The sequence below is a fragment of the Nerophis lumbriciformis genome, linkage group LG32 (assembly GCF_033978685.3).
Source record: "Nerophis lumbriciformis linkage group LG32, RoL_Nlum_v2.1, whole genome shotgun sequence".
NCBI classification, from domain to species: Eukaryota; Metazoa; Chordata; class Actinopteri; order Syngnathiformes; family Syngnathidae; genus Nerophis; species Nerophis lumbriciformis.
In genome coordinates, this window is record NC_084579.2 from 21520533 (window position 1) to 21538314 (window position 17782).

The 17782-nt window shown below is 36.9% G+C and overlaps 1 protein-coding gene across 1 annotated transcript in view; it reads left to right on the forward strand.

The window, feature by feature from the left end:
* btc (betacellulin, epidermal growth factor family member) overlaps window positions 1-16430 on the forward strand; it is a 17264-nt gene extending 834 nt beyond the window's left edge. The window contains exons 2-5 of the mRNA XM_061927130.1: window positions 1479-1583; window positions 6121-6241; window positions 10109-10255; window positions 12979-16430. Of these exons, the coding sequence (XP_061783114.1) occupies window positions 1479-1583; window positions 6121-6241; window positions 10109-10255; window positions 12979-13123 (518 nt within the window). The 3' untranslated portion in view covers window positions 13124-16430. The remainder of the gene's footprint in view (window positions 1-1478; window positions 1584-6120; window positions 6242-10108; window positions 10256-12978) is intronic.
* Window positions 16431-17782: the final 1352 nt, after the last annotated feature.

Here is a 17782-nt window from a genome sequence, read left to right on the forward strand (position 1 = left end):
AGCATGCATATTTCATCAATTTTTTTAATTATTTAACATTTTATGAAAAAAACATGACACGTTATCAAAGATTCTATTTGAATAAAAAATACACATTACACCTCATGAATTATTAATGTCATTACTTCGAATTGTCATTATAAATACTCATGATGAAATAATAAAAAGATTTGTAAAAATATTTATACAAAAAAAAATAATCTAAAATATTAACTAATACAAATATAATTTTAAATAAAGATTTACTTTTGATAATTTGTCAAATATTACTGTCATTATTAAGAATTTCACCAAAAATACGCAAATTATTATTTATGTCAAAAAATGCACATAGGATAAAAGATCTAATATTATTAATATATAAGATTTTCATAAAAAATGTACAATATGAATGAAAATCGTTATTTGACATTTCAACACCAAGTACACTATCAAAGACTATTATTATTTAACATTTTAATTGAACACATATATATGCATTATCAAAGATTTATGATATTATTTAACATTTTAATAAAAAATACACATGATACATAAATATTCAATAATATTCATTCACATATTGATTACACGCATATTAAAGATCATACATATAATCATATACAAATCAATTTAATCATATAAATCATAAAAAGATTCAAACTGGTATTTTATTATTTGCTATAATAAATTGTCAAAAATGACTTATTATTATCAAATTAAAAAAAATTAAAATACAGCCGTGTCAACATGGTCAAAAAATTAATTACTGACGTCAAGAAATACACAAATCTTAAATGATCAGATATTGTTATTATCATATGTATTTAAAAGTACATATTATAAATTAACCAGGATAATTATTATTTAACTTTTTAATAAAAGTATGCATTAAAAACATTATCAAAGACTATTACTATTGGTGTTTAACATTACAGTACAAAATACACATATGATGAATTGTCAAAAATTACTATTATTTAAAAAAATAAATAAATAAATAAAATAAACCCAAGTAAAATGGTAAAACATATTATTGAAGTTAAGAAATACACATATGATACATGATTGGTTATTATTATTTTTGTCTAACAATTTACAAAAAATAAACATTAACATTTAACCAAGATCATTTAGCTATTATTTAGCATTTTAATAAAATGTACACATATGATAAATTGTCAAAAAAAACTATGAATATTTGAAATAGTAATAAAAAAATACATGTACAAATATCAATCAAAGATACAGAAATTCGTATTTACAATTTTAATAAAAAAAATGCACCTTTTTAAAAACTGATTTTGAATACATATACACAATATTATTAGTATTAGTAGTAGTGCTTGGACTAGCATTAGTCAAAATAATTTTACATTTTAATATGGTAGATACACTACAAATAATCTCAAATTATTATTATGTTTTTTAAATTATAAATAAAAAATATATACCAATGTTGATAGTAGATAACATTTAATGTCTTTGTGTACCTGCAGCTCTCGCTTTATGTGAATACTCCACCGCCAATTGGAATATCACGGAGTCTGTTAATCAAACAGAGACCCCCTGTCATCGCCATGGCAACGGAGATAACTGCACAGGTAGGTTAGGAAAATGAAGTTAAAAAGGGAGGGGCATAGGGTGTTAATCCTCACTCTTGTCCCTTATGATAAAACATTTACACCCCCCAAATAATGTAAAGTATTCTCTATATTATTATTACTAACGGTATATTAATGAGTCATCGCTTACTATAATTATTTGGCCCTAATATGGGTCAGTCATTGGCAACTATGTTGATTTCAAACACAGTTGTATTTTGGGTATTTAAAAGTTTTAACATTGATTTTTGTCTTTAAATACCCCAGGCTAAAACCAAGTACAACTAAACTAAAATAACCCAAGCCAGGCCAAGTCAAGTTAACATGCAGCTCCAAATTTTGTGAGCTTTTGCTTTGTATCGAAGACCAGAACAAGTTGACATGGTGGACACGCCAAAAGCAACACTATGATAGCATAAACATAGCTAATCCGAGGTAACATAAAACGAGCCAACCAGATACTTGCGAAGAATCAGAAAATGTAGAAAGACTGACTTTATCGTTAAATAAAGTCACTACGTAAATACATATGTCAAAACATAATCGAAAACTAGGAAAAGCAATTTAGGTAGAACTTGCGTGTGAATGCTGAAAAGTCAAGCCGAACTGAAATGCTGACAGTCAACACGCTAGCCAGATAGCGCGAAGAAAATATATACGATTTTTAGTAGAGATGGCCGATAATATCGGCAGTCCGATATTATCGGCCGATAAATGCTTTAAAATGTAATATCGGGAATTATCGGTATCGGTTTTAAAAAAGTAACATTTATGACTTTTTAAAACGCCGCTGTGTACACGGACGTAGGGAGAAGTACAGAGCGCCAATAAACCTTAAAGGCACTGCCTTTGCATACTTGGTCAACAGCATACAGGTCACACTTAGGGTGGCCGTATGAACAACTTTAACACTGTTACAAATATGCGCCACACTGTGAACCCACACCAAACAAGAATGACGAACACATTTCGGGAGAACATCCACACCGTAACACAACAAAAACACACAGAACAAATACCCAGAACCCCTTGCATCACTAACTCTTACGGGACGCTACAATATACACCCCCGCTACCCCCTACACTCCCCCCCCAACCCCGCCCACCTCAACTTCCTCATGCTCTCTCAGGGAGAGCATGTCCCAAATTTCAAGCTGCTGTTTTGAGGCCTGTTAAAAAAAATAATGCACTTTGTGACTTCAATAATAAATATGGCAGTGCCATGTTGGCATTTTTTTCCATAACTTGAGTTGATTTATTTTGGAAAACCTTGTTACACTGTTTAATGCATCCAGCGGGGCATCACAACAACATTAGGCATAATAATGTGTTAATTTCACGACTGTATATATCGGTATCGGTTGATATCGGAATCGGTAGTTAAGAGTTGGACAATATCGGAATATCGTATATCGGCAAAAAAGCCATTATCGGACATCTCTAATTTTTAGGTGTAAATATTAATAATATGCTGAATATTGTACTCGTGCGGAACAGGAAAAACACAACGCAGCCAAGAGACTGAGTACACAACCAATCCAATCCAATCCACTTTATTTATATAGCACATTTAAACAAAAAGAATGTTTCCAAAGTGCTGCACAGCCATGTTAAAAACAATATTAAAAACAACATTAAAAACGATATTATGCTCCACCAATGACTGAATAAAAACAATAAATAAAGAAATATAAAAACAATATAAAAATAAATATTACAAATCAAATTAATTACAAAATTAACAAAAAATGTTGCATGCTAACATGCTAACTATTAACATGCATCAAGCAACAACATTTTGGACTCTGAGGTATGTACTTGCCCAAAAAGATAACATGCTATAATTAGCATGGTAACATATATGCTAATGCTAGCATGCTAGCAATTGACAGAGCATTATGACATTGGAACCGTTTAAGGCATGGGAGTCAAAGTCAAGTCAATTATCTATGATATTTGATTAGTATTAGAACCGGCCCGCAGGCCACAGACGCCTGCTGCTGTTTAGCACGCACCAATACTCCATCAGTGTTGGCGCTAGGAATTTTCAAAATGGGGTCCCAGGGACCCCATCAAGTCATACAAATAGGGTCCCACAGTACATTTTTGGGGTCCCACTTTTTTGCAACCGTTTTGAAAACAAATGATGAATGTATGCATTATCCTGTTATATATCACATTGTATATTGTGTTTTGGAAAAATGTTGTCATAAACATTACTTAATTCATTTAAAAAAAATAAATACAACAGAAAACACATTTTTATGCAACCTTTATCCTTCATGAATCTAAACTTTACTGCTGATGGTAGTTTTTTTCTCTATTTTTCTTGTAATATTTTCAGAATGTGTTTGTTCTATTTTTGGCCAAAGTAAGGCAAAGAAAACAATCTGAAGTTGTCTTTATTTTTTATTTTTAATGCCATGATTTTAATAGTTCGGCCCGCGTGTGCTTCAGATTTTCCTTCATGCGGCCCCTGAGCTAAAAATTAGTTTGACACCCCTGATTCAAAGAAAAGTGTTACGGAAAAACCCAAGTACTCCTAGCTGCGGCTGCAGACACTCTAAGCCGCGCCCACTTTAACTTTAAGTCACGCCCATAAGTCGAGTCCACTCTAAGCCACGCCCCCTTAAAGACGTGCCTACAGGTGTGACAACAACGGAAGTGAAGCTTGAGACACAATGCATAACACGATTTAGCGTGTCTGCAGCTGCAGCTAGATCCTTCTCGAAAAAGCAGGTCATTGTGTATATAAGAAATAGATAGAATGTCCTAAATAATGTTTTGATGGTGGAATGGTTGAAATGGTTTGTAAAATGTGGGTGATGAAAGAGGATATAAAAATATATAGTATATATATATATATATATGAATTATAATCTAAGATATAGATCACAAAATACATGCCAATGTCACAATAAGAAGTATTTTCCACTGTCCTAGTAAACTTTGTAAATGGATGTTTGGCTTTAGTTGTCTGCTCTCATTAATGTCTACTTGAGCAAGAAGTTTTTCCTTACAAGCCAAAGGTAATCTCATGGAAAGTGTAATAAAGATAGCGGCGGCTTTTGTGTGCGTGGTGAATGTGTATCAAGTTCCCCTTAACGACTTAGGGTCCGATTGGATGTGTTTTAGAGGAGATGTTTCACTAAATAAATGAAACGTAATGACGCCACGCTTCATGCCATATAGCAGGCTTCCCCCTCATGTGTGGATCAACTTACAACCTATTTATAGACCGGCTTGTAAATCAAAGGAGGCCTGCTGACAGTGAGTAATACATACCTCTTTTTCATCGTTATTGGAAATAATGGTGGAAAAAAGCACTACACTTCCTTCGAGCCGATTTCGAGACTAGGTAACAATCAATCAGGAAGGAAAAGGTAGTATAAAATGAATGAATTAGTCGTATCTTGAAGCAATTGAAGCAAAATGGAGTGCAGTACTTGGCTGCGACCAGCAGAGGAGCTGTTTATTTACTCTCGACTAGTTTGTGTGTGAATGTGAGTGTGAATGTTGTCTGTCTATCTGTGTTGGCCCTGTGATGAGGTGGCGACTTGTCCAGGGTGTACCCCGCCTTCCGCCCGAATGCAGCTGAGATAGGCTCCAGCACCCCCCGCCACCCCAAAAGGGACAAGCGGTAGAAAATGGATGGATGGATGGATAGTTTGCTGTCTGAAGAAGTCAACACAACGTCAAAGTTGAGCGATTAAAAATTCTAAACAATGTTCTTTGCCATTCAAACAGGAGTTCTGAACATTTATATGAGGTTCCTCATTGCATTAAAAATAATAGGTGAAATATACCAATGAATTGGCATTATTATTTTTATTATTGTTATACATCTTCATTAGCAATTAAGGATATATTGTCAAATGTCCAACTTCAACTATTTTACCTTGGACTTGCTCACAAATTAATGTATTGACCGAAATATAGGACATCATTTTGTCTTTAGAACAAAGTATGAAAAAGATAAGTCGTCTTATATCTGGGGGCTAGGAATTTACCCATAATAAAAACTATTTTAATTAAATTTTTTTTAAATGTTGTATAGTTTTTTTTAAATTAATTTAAAATTTTTTTTTTTTTGTGTAAATTTTGGCAGTGGAAAAAAAATCTGGATAATAAATACCATGAATTTTACCATGAATTGATTAACGTGGACCCCGACTTAAACAAGTTGAAAAACGTATTCGGGTGTTACCATATAGTGGTCAATTGTACGGAATATGTACTGTACTGTGCAATCTACTAATAAAAGTCTCAATCAATCAATCAATCAATCAATCAAAGACAATGAAAAAAAAAAAAAAGTATCAATGCAAACCAACTGGGGCAGCCCAGCGACTTCATTTCAAGGCAGTCAGAGCTTTTCTTCCTTTCACTCACTCACACACACACACACACACACACACACACACACACACACACACACACACACACACACACACACACACACACACACACACACACACACACACACACAAAAGTGAGTATTTTTGAGAACTTTTTAAACAAATATGTTTGTCTCCAGCGCCCACTTTAGATACGGGAGAGTGGAATGAGCATTTCTCCAAATGTCCAGAAGACCTCCACCACTACTGCATCCACGGGGCGTGTCGCTATATCAAAGACCAGAAGACGCCATCTTGCAGGTGAGTCGTTTCCAATAAGACACAGACAAGACAAAAGTGACTTGTAAAAACATTTGAAAAAAAATTCATTAGAGGTGTTTTATTTGTCGTTGTTTTTAAATTTTTGTACGATTTTTCTCTCATTTTAATCATTGTGGGATTTGACCGAGGCTTAAAATTTGTATTACTTTTCAACAAAGTTTTACAACAACCAGGAAGTAGTCTGGTAATGGAAAAACAGACCAAACCAAAAGTTCCCAGACAAAACAATCTCAAATATCATGAACACTTCAACATTGAAGTTTGTAGAAACAAAAATTATCGTAAAGTCATTTATTCAAGATTTTGTGTCAATCGGTATTTAATCATTTGTTATTAGCCTGATTACGCAAAATCTACATAACTGATTTCTACGAAGAAATGTGGGTGGCTAGTGCATACATAACTGCATGACTGCTATTTTAACTAACTATCCAAACATCCTAGAACAAGCTAGTCAGATTACTTCTAGACCTCCACCCCAGATCACACCTCACTCCAACCCACTTCTCCAAAGTGGGCTGGCTCAGGGTGGAGGACAAAGTAAAACAACTTGCACTGAGCCTAGTCTATAAAATCCGCTACACCTCCCTGATACCGAAGTACATGTCAAACTACTTCCTTAACGTAAATGACCGCCATAACCACAACACCAGAGGGAGCTCCACTAACCACGTTAAACCCAGATTCCGATCTAACAAAGGTCTTAACTCATTCTCCTTCTATGCCACATCAATATGGAATGCACTCCCAACAGGTGTAAAAGAAAGGGCATCTCTATCCTCCTTCAAAACCGCACTAAAACAACACTTGCAGTCAACCTCAACTCTCCCTCTTCCACATACCACCTCCCCGGATTGTAAATAACCAAATGTAAATAATCAAATGTATATACTTGTTCTCATGCTTTCTGAACTCACTATGTTCACTGCTCGCTGTACATATCCTACCAAGTCAGACCTACACTGTTACAATGTCCATTTATCTGATGATGCAATTGTTGATGACTGAAGTGCTGATATCAACTAAACCCTCTTCATCCCACCCCCCGGATTGTAAATATTGTACATAATGTAAATAATTCAATGTATATACTCTGATGATTAACTTGCGGGATAACTGTATTATGCTGATAGTATATTGATTTACGTGGACCCCGACTTAAACAAGTTGAAAAATATATTCGGGTGTTACCATTTAGTGGTCAATTGTACGGAATATGTACTGTAATGTGCAATCTACTAATAAAAGTTTCAATCAATCAATCAAAACAAATATATAAACTAAGGCTGTCGAGTGATTATTTTTTTAAACAGACACTCTTGAACTGTGATTAATCATGAATAATCACTGGTTACAATTTGCTTGCATAAGTAACATTTGCTTAAAAAAATACCCCAATATTTGGTTACAATCATACAAATGCAATTTTGTATTCAGAATGTCATACAGGAACGTTTTTTTTTTTAAACGTTTTACTGAACTGCAAGTCATTGATTTGCTCAAAACTTGGTGACAGTAAGTATAGTAAGAATTGAGTGCACATTTTGAAATTATTTGCAATAATATAGCAAACAAAGTACACATTTACAGTATATTAATACACATTGTAGTAAACACACCCACAAAACAACTTTACAAAATGCACCATTCTGCATTGACTCTTCCTTACTTTTACTTTTACTTACACAAACAAGCTTATTTACCTTTCCAGATGAGAGCACAATAATTGGCGGCATAAACGGTATTTGGCGACATGAACGGCAAATATCAATGTTGATGTCCATAAAAGAAAAGGTGCTGTTTACTTATCTGTGGTAAGCGCAGGTAAACTTAGCCAGCATAGTTTGTTTTCCTGTGTTTGCTGTCCATGTAACGGCGCTATCCTCACCTTCATGTTTTGCTTTAAGATGCTATTTTAAACTACATGTGCGCCGATAATAAGAAAGATTGTTGCTGCAATATTAACTAATTACCTAAGTTTTATCTAAAGTTCTGTCGGAGTTTGTTTTCAAGTGTTGGTTAACAAAATCATGTAAAATACATTTTGTTGGTGAAGTATTTTTTTAAAACTATTTTTAGATTTTTTTGTAAATATGCTAATCCGATATTTTTGTCATTTTGATACAAACATTTGTGTGACGCCCGGGTCGCATGCCGGCGATCAGTGGTATGTTCCCAAAATTCAGAAGATCGAGGAGGTAACGTGCAGGTAAAAGTATTTAATGTAGCTCAAAACAAACAAAGATGAGTGCCGCTTGGAAGGCGGCATAGGGAAAGCTAATGAAAAAAATTTAACTAAAACTGACAGGTGCAAAACAAGAAATTAAAATGCTGGAATACAGCAAAACTCACGGCAGGAGAAAAGAGCGGCCACATGAATAATATCCATTCCAAACAAAGCGCCGACAAAGAATGGTGGCTCACACTCAACTTAAATAGAACTGATTGCAAACCGAAAACAGGTGAGGGGAAATGCCCTGGGCAAGATGTGTGAAGCGGTCACGAAAAAACAACACAATAGGAAGTACCACCAAAAGAAAAGCACAGGACAGGAACCAACACAAAACACAGGAGAACACTAACAAAAAGGTACAACAATTTGTGGATGTCTGAAGCATTTATCAAGGATCAACTCCATAAATTTTGGTGCGGTTAAATAAAGTTATTTTTTTATTATTCAGATTTTTCTAAAATATCGCATGCCGATATTTTTTTAATTTTTCAACAAAACCTTGTGGAAAGGTGGTGCCTATGCAGAGGGGGGGGGGGGGGGGGCTAGTTGGGGGGGGGCGTGGTTAAGAGGGGAGGAGTGTATTTATAGCTAGAATTCACTGAAATTCAAGTATTTCCTATATATATATATATATATATATATATATATATATATATATATATATATATATATAAAATAAATACTTGACTTTCAGTGAATTCTAGCTATATATATATATATATATATATATATATATATATATATATATATATATATATATATATATATATATACACATATATGTATTTTATTATATATATATACATATAAATAAAATAAATACTTGAATTTCAGTGTTCATTTATATACACATATATACACACATAACACTCCTCTCTACTCGTTGTTGTATTTGAAAGTGCAATGCTTTGCAGCCAGTAGCACAGCCTTTAAAGGAGCATAGGTATGGGCAGTGTAATATTCTGGGTTGGAGTCAATAACCAGGCGAGGTGACGAAGTTACGTCTCTTTACTTCATACTTCAGAACCGACTCCCACACTTGCCGTCAGGGTGAGCAATACAACGTAAACCGTTGGCCAACCAAAATGTAACCACAGAACACTATACGATATAGTGTTCTGTGGTTGGCCAAACGGACGTGACGACAGGCTGTCCTCACTCAGGTCCGCACGGACCTAGAGGGGGCGTGCTTTAAGTCCGGCTGGAAATCGGGAGAAATTCGGGAGAATGGTTGTCCCGGGAGATTTTCGGGTGAGGCACTGAAATTTGGGAGTCTCCCGGAAAATTCGGGAGGGTTGGCAAGTATGCCTTACATACTGTACATTGACTGCTATGTGCTCTACTAACATACAGACAGACAATAAAACGCAAATGTCAACATTTGAGATTTGAAGCAAATATACATTAGCGGTATTGTTTTTAACCGCAGTTTATTGATTTGTTTCGTGTGTTGCCAAAATTACAAATAACATTTCTGTCAAACTTTATGGGTTCATTTTTTTCTCTTTTCTTCGTTATTTGATTCAGAAATTGTAGAATCCGTCTCATCTTGACATTGATGTCATCACACTATTCCTGCAGTACTTTCAAAGTGTCTTGTGTTTCTTTCTCAGGTGCCAGCATGGTTACGTTGGCTCCAGGTGTGAGTACATCGACCTGGACTGGCAGATAGGAGAAAGGCGGCAAATAATCATCATCAGCGTCATTGCGACACTCGCGCTCCTCATTCTCCTCATCGTGTTCTTCTTCATCTGTTCACAGTGAGTCCTAAATTGGCCCTAGTGTGTGAATGTGAGTGTGAATGTTGTCTGTCTATCTGTGTTGGCCCTGCGATGAGGTAGCGACTTGTCCAGGGTGTACCCCGCCTTCCGCCCGATTGTAGCTGAGATAGGCTCCAGCGCCCCCCGCGACCCCAAAAGGGAATAAGCGGTAGAAAATGGATGGATGGATGGATGGGTTAGCTGATCTATGACATAGGTCCTGTGCTACTGCTCAGGTTGGATTCTTTGGTTGTCGCCGTCTATTTTATGGGCAACATTTTACGAGACCCGAAACTACCACTCCCTGTAGCACCTGCTTCATCTACCTTTTATAACCGCCGCCAAACATGGAATGTGAAAATGTTGTGTTGTGATTGTAGTGTGTTGGTTAGTCAGGAACACATACAATCAGTCCTTTCAGGATTTTCGTTTTTCTGAAAAGTTGCAACGCTCCGAGGTTGGTTTTGTTAATAACATTGAATCAATATGTGATTTTGTGAATTTGTTATGAATGTTTTATATGTTCCTGGTAACCATAACCTAAAAAAAGCACAGGATTTGAACACAAATTGAAGAAAATACTGCATTGATGTTTTGCTCATTTTATGTCACACAGATTTAAAAGTAAACAGCACATTCTTAGAGCTCATTGTCAAAATATTGTACGGTTTTATTTTACAAACCCCAAAACCAGTGAAGTTGACACATTGTGTAAATGGTAAATAAAAACAGAATACAATGATTTGGAAATCCTTTTCAACTTATATTGAATTGAATAGACTGCAAATACAAGATACTTAACGTTCGAACTGGAAAACTTTGTTGTTTTTTTTGCAAATATTAACTCATTTGGAATTTGGTGCCTGCAACATGTTTCAAAAAAGCTGGCACAAGTGGCAAAAAGACTGAGAAAGATGAAGAATGCTCAAAAACTTGTTTGGAACGTCTCACAGGTGAACAGGATAATTGGGAACAGGTGGGTGCCATGATTGGGTAAAAAAGCAGCTTCCATGAAATGCTCAGTCATTCACAAACAAGGATGGGGGCGAGGGTCACCACTTTGTGAACAAATTGTCAGATTGTGTTGGTGACGAACCCCAAGATGCAGAGATGGCGGCAGGCATTGAGCAGGAAAACATGGTTTAATTTAACACTAAAACAAGAACAAACAAAAGGGTACAAACAAAAGGTGCGCACAAGGTGGAGAACAAACTTGGCTATGAACAAAAACTAGCACAAAGGCTAACTGTGGACAAGAAACAAAAACACTTACTGTGACACGAAGGAACTATGACATGAGCAGAGAGAACAGAAGTAGACACAGCTACAACGATAAGTATTAATGACATTGACATTCAATACCGGTACTCCAGCACTGACTGGAAGGCAAAGCAGGACTAAATAGTAGCTGGCTGATTGACACCATGTGTGGCCAGGTGCCAATCAGCCACAGCTGAGGGGACACAGCACTCAGGGAGACAAGCAGGAAATAGAACCAAAATAAGAGCGCTTACAGGAAATTAAGACAGACAGAGGAAAAACTCAAAACATAACTAAACTGTGAGTGACAAACCTGACACAAATGCCTGAGCAAATTGTCAAACAGTTTAAGAACAACATATCTGCATCAAAAAGCGACGTCAGTGTGTAAAGGATATCCACATGGGCTCAGGAACACTTTAGAAAACCGCTGTCAGTAACTACAGTTTGTCGCTACATCTGTAAGTGCAAGTTAAAACTCTACTATGCAAAGCCAAAGCCATTTATCAACAACACCCAGAAACGCCGGCGGCTTCGCTGGGCCCGAGCTCATCTAAGATGGACTGATGCAAAGTGGAAACGTGTTCTGTGGTCTGACGTGTCCACATTTCAAATTGTTTTTGGAAACTGTGGACGTTGTGTCCTCCGGAACAAAGATGAAAAGAACCATCCGGATTGTTATAGGCGCAACGTTCAAAAGCCAGTATATGTGATGGTATGGGGGTGTATTAGTGCCCAAGGCATGGGTAACTTACACATCTGTGACGGCACCATTAATGCTGAAAAGTACATACAGGTTTTGGAGCAACATATGTTGCCATCCAAGCAACGTTATCATGGACGCCCCTGCTTATTTCAGCAAGACAAAAGTCAAGTCACGTGTTGCAACAGCGTGGCTTCATAGTAAAAGAGTGCGGGTACTAGACTGGCCTTCTTGTAGTCCAGACCTGTCTTTAAAATGTGTGGCCCAATATGAAGTCTAAAATACCACAACGGAGACCCCGGACTGTTGAACAACTTAAGCTGTACATCAAGCAAGAATGGGAAATAATTCCACCTGAAAAGCTTAAAAAATTGGTGTCCTCAGTTCTCAAATGTTTACTGAGTGTTGTTAAAAGGAAAGGTCATGTAACTCAGTGGTAAAAATGCCTCTGTGCCAACTTTTTTGCAATGTGTTGATGCCATTAAATTCTAAGTTAATGATTATTTGCTAAAAAAAAAAATTACATAAAAAATCTTGTTTTTGCAGTCTATTCAATTGATTATGAGTTGAAAAGGATTTGCAAATATTTTTTTTACAATTTACGCAACTAGCCAACTTCACTGTTTTTTGTTTTTTTAATACCAATATTAGTAATAGTTAATTATACTTACAGAAAGAAACACCACCAAAAGCTTCCTGATTGTTGGCTGTCTGCTCTGTCCTATGAATCGATAATGTATACTTATTGTTTCTGTGTCAGTCGCAGGTCCAGATTGTGCCGGAAGAAGGGACGGCAGACGGAGGAATCAAGGAACGGGACCGAGAAGCTTCATATGATGGACACCAGTGGACACACCTTAACATCAGACCCAGTGGAACCTCTAAACAACAACAATGTTGTATGAGATGAGAGCGGGTGTCCGCCTGCCTAGATTCAGTTTGGGACATTGTCCTTAGGATGCACAATGACAACAAAGGTCCATATCCCCCTGGGCTGGTCAGGGATGTGTCCTCCAGAGTCTGTCCAAGATGGATGTCATGAGGCTGCAACCGTGAAGAAGCAGGAGACACTTTGTTGTATTTACCCTAAAGACAAGCTGGATATAAACATTCAGCGGGTGAATTCTTTTATTCCCTTGCCGAGGAGCAAGAGGCGGTCGCAGCCTTTGAAGAGCTGCCAACTGCTGTGGGCTAAACAAATAAATTGTTGCTGTGATGGAAAAAGCTGCAGCACAGGTGGCAGGTGGTGATAACAGTTGCTTAGGTTACTTGACTTCATATTGTATACAAATACTTTCTAATTGGTTTAAATGAACACTTCACAGTTCATTGTTGAGCCTTAAAACTTGCACATGTCCTGTTGTAAGACATGTTTCTAGTCAATGTTAACAATACACAGAGCAAATCTAATCCCAAATCCTAAATCAACGAACAAACCCTAACCTGAGTTCCGAAACCCTAAACCCTAACGCTAACCACATGGTACACAATCCTTAAACCTAAGGACAAACATTTAACCAAATGTATGTACCAGTTTTCAAATTATCTGCATTACCTATTGTCCTATTTTTGATCGCTTTTGACAATCAATTACCATGGACTCAAGAGTGCACATAAATATAAGCCACACCCACTTACTTTTTGGACAAATTCTAAGTGTACAAGCCACACAGGCGACATACAGTAACCTACTGGTAAAGCCATTGCGCTCTCTTCGTCCTTCTCCTGCTCCTGCGCACTGAATCTCCTGAAGTTGCCTTCTTCGGCCTTCCGTTAGCGGTGGTAGAGTTCCGGCGGCCGTTTCCTTTTTCAATGGCCGGGTTGACCATCTTCGGCTTTGGGGGTCTGCGTCTTCTGCATTTCATCGTTTCTTCTCCCTGACGAGGGTGAGTCCATAACGCACTACAGTAAATGGCTGACTGAATGATTATGTGAGTGTGATTTATCTAATGTGAAACAGTTTCATTAGTCCACCATGACACGTTTGGCAATTTAATCGGTCTAATGTGACAAGGCTAAATTTATTGGTGGAAGGAAAGGCTCGTGAACACAAAATATCCACAAAATAGCTGCAGTGTCATATAAAGCATAGAGTTCAAAATGTGGAAAATAAATAGCGGCTTATAAACCGGAAATTACGGTAGATAGGGCTAACATAATTTGCTGTACATTAGGGTTAATCCTAAACCTAAACCTAAGGGCTAACACTGACTACCTTATTTTTCGGAGTATAAGTCGCACCTGCCGAAAATGCATAATAAAGAAGGAAAAAAACATATATAAATCGCACTGGAGCCCGGCCAAACTATGTAAAAAACTGCGACTTATAGTCCGAAAAATACGGTACTAACACTAAACTTAAAGGGGAACATTATCACCAGACCTATGTAAGCGTCAATATATACCTTGATGTTTTTAACCGATTTCCGAACTCTAAATAGGTGAATATTGGCGAATTAAACGCCTTTCTAATATTTGCTCTCGGAGCGATGACGTCACAACGTGACGTCGCATCGGGAAGCAATCCACCATTTTCTCAAACACCGGGTCAAAACAGCTCTGTTATTTTCCGTTTTTTCGACTGTTTTCCGTACCTTGGAGACATCATGCCTCGTCGGTGTGTTGTCGGAGTTTGTAACAACACGAACAGGGACGGATTCAAGTTGCACCAGTGGCCCAAAGATGCGAAAGTGGCAAGAAATTGGACGTTTGTTCCGCACACTTTACTGACGAAAGCTATGCTACGACAGAGATGGCAAGAATGTGTGGATATCCTGCGACACTCAAAGCAGATGCATTTCCGACGATAAAGTCAAAGAAATCTGCCGCCAGACCCCCATTGAATCTGCCGGAGTGTGTGAGCAATTCAGGGACAAAGGACCTCGCTAGCACGGCAAGCAATGGCGGCAGTTTGTTCCCGCAGACGAGCGAGCTAAACCCCCCTGGATGTCTTGGCTCACACCGTCCCAAGATGATCAAGAGAAGAATATCGACCCTAGCTTCCCTGGCCTGCTGACATGAGGGTATGTCTACAGAATATATTAATTGATGAAAATTGGGCTGTCTGCACTCTCAAAGTGCATGTTGTTGCCAAATGTATTTCATATGCTGTAAACCTAGTTCATAGTTGTTAGTTTCCTTTAATGCCAAACAAACACATAGCAATCGTTGGTTAGAAGGTGATCGCCGAATTCGTCTTCGCTTTCTCCCGTGTCGCTGGCTGTCGTGTCGTTTTCGTCGGTTTCGCTTGCATACGGTTCAAACCGATATGGCTCAATAGCTTCAGTTTCTTCTTCAATTTCGTTTTCGCTACCTGCCTCCACACTACAACCATCCGTTTCAATACATTCGTAATCTGTTGAATCGCTTAAGCCGCTGAAATCCGAGTCTGAATCCGAGCTAATGTCGCTATAGCTTGCTGTTCTTTCCGCCATGTTTGTTTGTGTTGGCTTCACTATGTGACGTCACAGGAAAATGAACGGGTGGTTAAAATCAGGCACTTTGAAGCTTTTTTTAGGGATATTGCGTGATGGGTAAAATTTTGAAAAACAATTCGGAAAATATAATAAGCCACTGGGAACTGATTTTTAATGGTTTTAACAATTCTGAAATTGTGATAATGTTCCCCTTTAAACCCAACCTGTCATCAATTTCCACAATGTTGGTTGTTTTTGGTGAACAAAAAGATTTCTACCCCTAACGCTAACTTGAACCCTATGTGGTCTACAACCGTTTGGATCATCTATTGTCCTATCTGGCATTTATAGATGTTTATTTTAGAAGTACTTAGTTCTGATGTTAGGTGAGCTAAGGAAGTTAATGGTACCTTTCTGGCTCACGGTTCTTACAGTTTTTACTTACCCTCGTATCTAATCAAATTGGTATGCTCAATTTGTTTACCTTCACAAGCAATGTTTTGGTAAATATGAAAGGCCACCGTTTGAGACTCCAAACTTGAAGAAGTACGCACAAAGGAGGGTTTGTACCTGAGAATATATTTGAGAGCCAGGCAGCGTCCGAGTGGAACAACCGAGCCAGTGTGGAGTGGAGGGAGAGTGGTCTAATGTTTGCATGGCTCACTGAATGTTCAAGAGAAACGTTAATGAAGTCTGCTCACTTATTTAAGACTCACCTGTTTGCATTACATTGGTTTGCTGTTTGTATTTATAGGAAGACTCACAATATCAACCATAAAACAAATCCAGCTATGCATGTGCTGTCATTGTTTTGTTGTTGTTATTACTTTTCAAGAGACGGATGAATGCCATCAGTTGGTTACAGTGCTGTGTTGGTATGTGGTAATATTACCAAGCGCATCTAACAGGGTAATGTCACATGAGTCGACACATTTCTGCACTGATGGTGTGAAAACTGTGCAGTATTTGGACCTGAGTAGGATAAGAACTACAGTACGTTAAAATTTAAATAAAACAGATGCACAATCTTATATGAATAAACACTTCCAAATTGATTATATCCATCTGTGTTTAAATAATACAAATATTTATAATGACAATAAATGTATGTAGATGTTTTATGTACAGACTAGGTTGTCCCGATACTAATATCTTGGTACCGGTACCGGTACCAAAATGTATTTCGATACTTTTCGATACTTTTTGATATTTTTCTAAATAAAGGGGACCGCAAAAAATGGCATTATTGGCTTTATTTTAATAAAAAAAATCTTATGGCACATTAAATATATGTTTCTTATTGCAATTTTGTTCTTAAACAAAATAGTGAACATACAACACAACTTTTCTTTTATTAGTAGTAAGCAAACAAAGGCTCCTAATTTAGCTGCTGACGTATGCAGTAAAATATTGTGTTTTATTGATTGATTGAGAAGTTTATTGAAATCTTAAAGTGTCATTTCTCGTAGTATTATTTTGTCAAAATGATTAAGGACAATTGGTAGAAAATGAATTAATAATCTACTTGTTCATTTACTGTTAATATCTGCTTACTTCCTCTTTTACCGTCTATTCTGTTAAAAATGTAATAATCACTTATTCTTCTGTTGTTTGGATGCTTAACATTAGTTTTGGATGATACCAAAAATGTGGGTATCAATCCGATACCAAGTACTTATATGGTTATTACAATGGTCATCATTTAAGTCCTCATGTGTCCAGGGACATATTTCCTGAGTTTATAAACAAAATATACATTTTGAAAAAACTAAAAAAGATTTTGTGATGCTAAAAAATATTGATGTAATCATAGCAGTATCGACTAGATACGGACCTTTACTTGGTATCATTACAGTGGATGTCAGGTGTAGATCCACCCATGGTATTTGTTTACATTGTGACGCCGGTGAGCTATGGTGTGTAGTGTACCGGGGGGCTCGGGGGGACCGATACTTTTTAGAGGCGGTATAGTACCGAATATAATTAATTAGTATCGTTGTACTATACTAACCCAACCCTATGTACAGTACATAAAATCATCTTTGTAAAAATTTGAAATTGATTCATTTCATGTTTTTCCTTCTTAACATTTTTTATTTATTTAATTTTTTAACCCTGTGGGGCATATATGATTTAACAGAAGCAGAG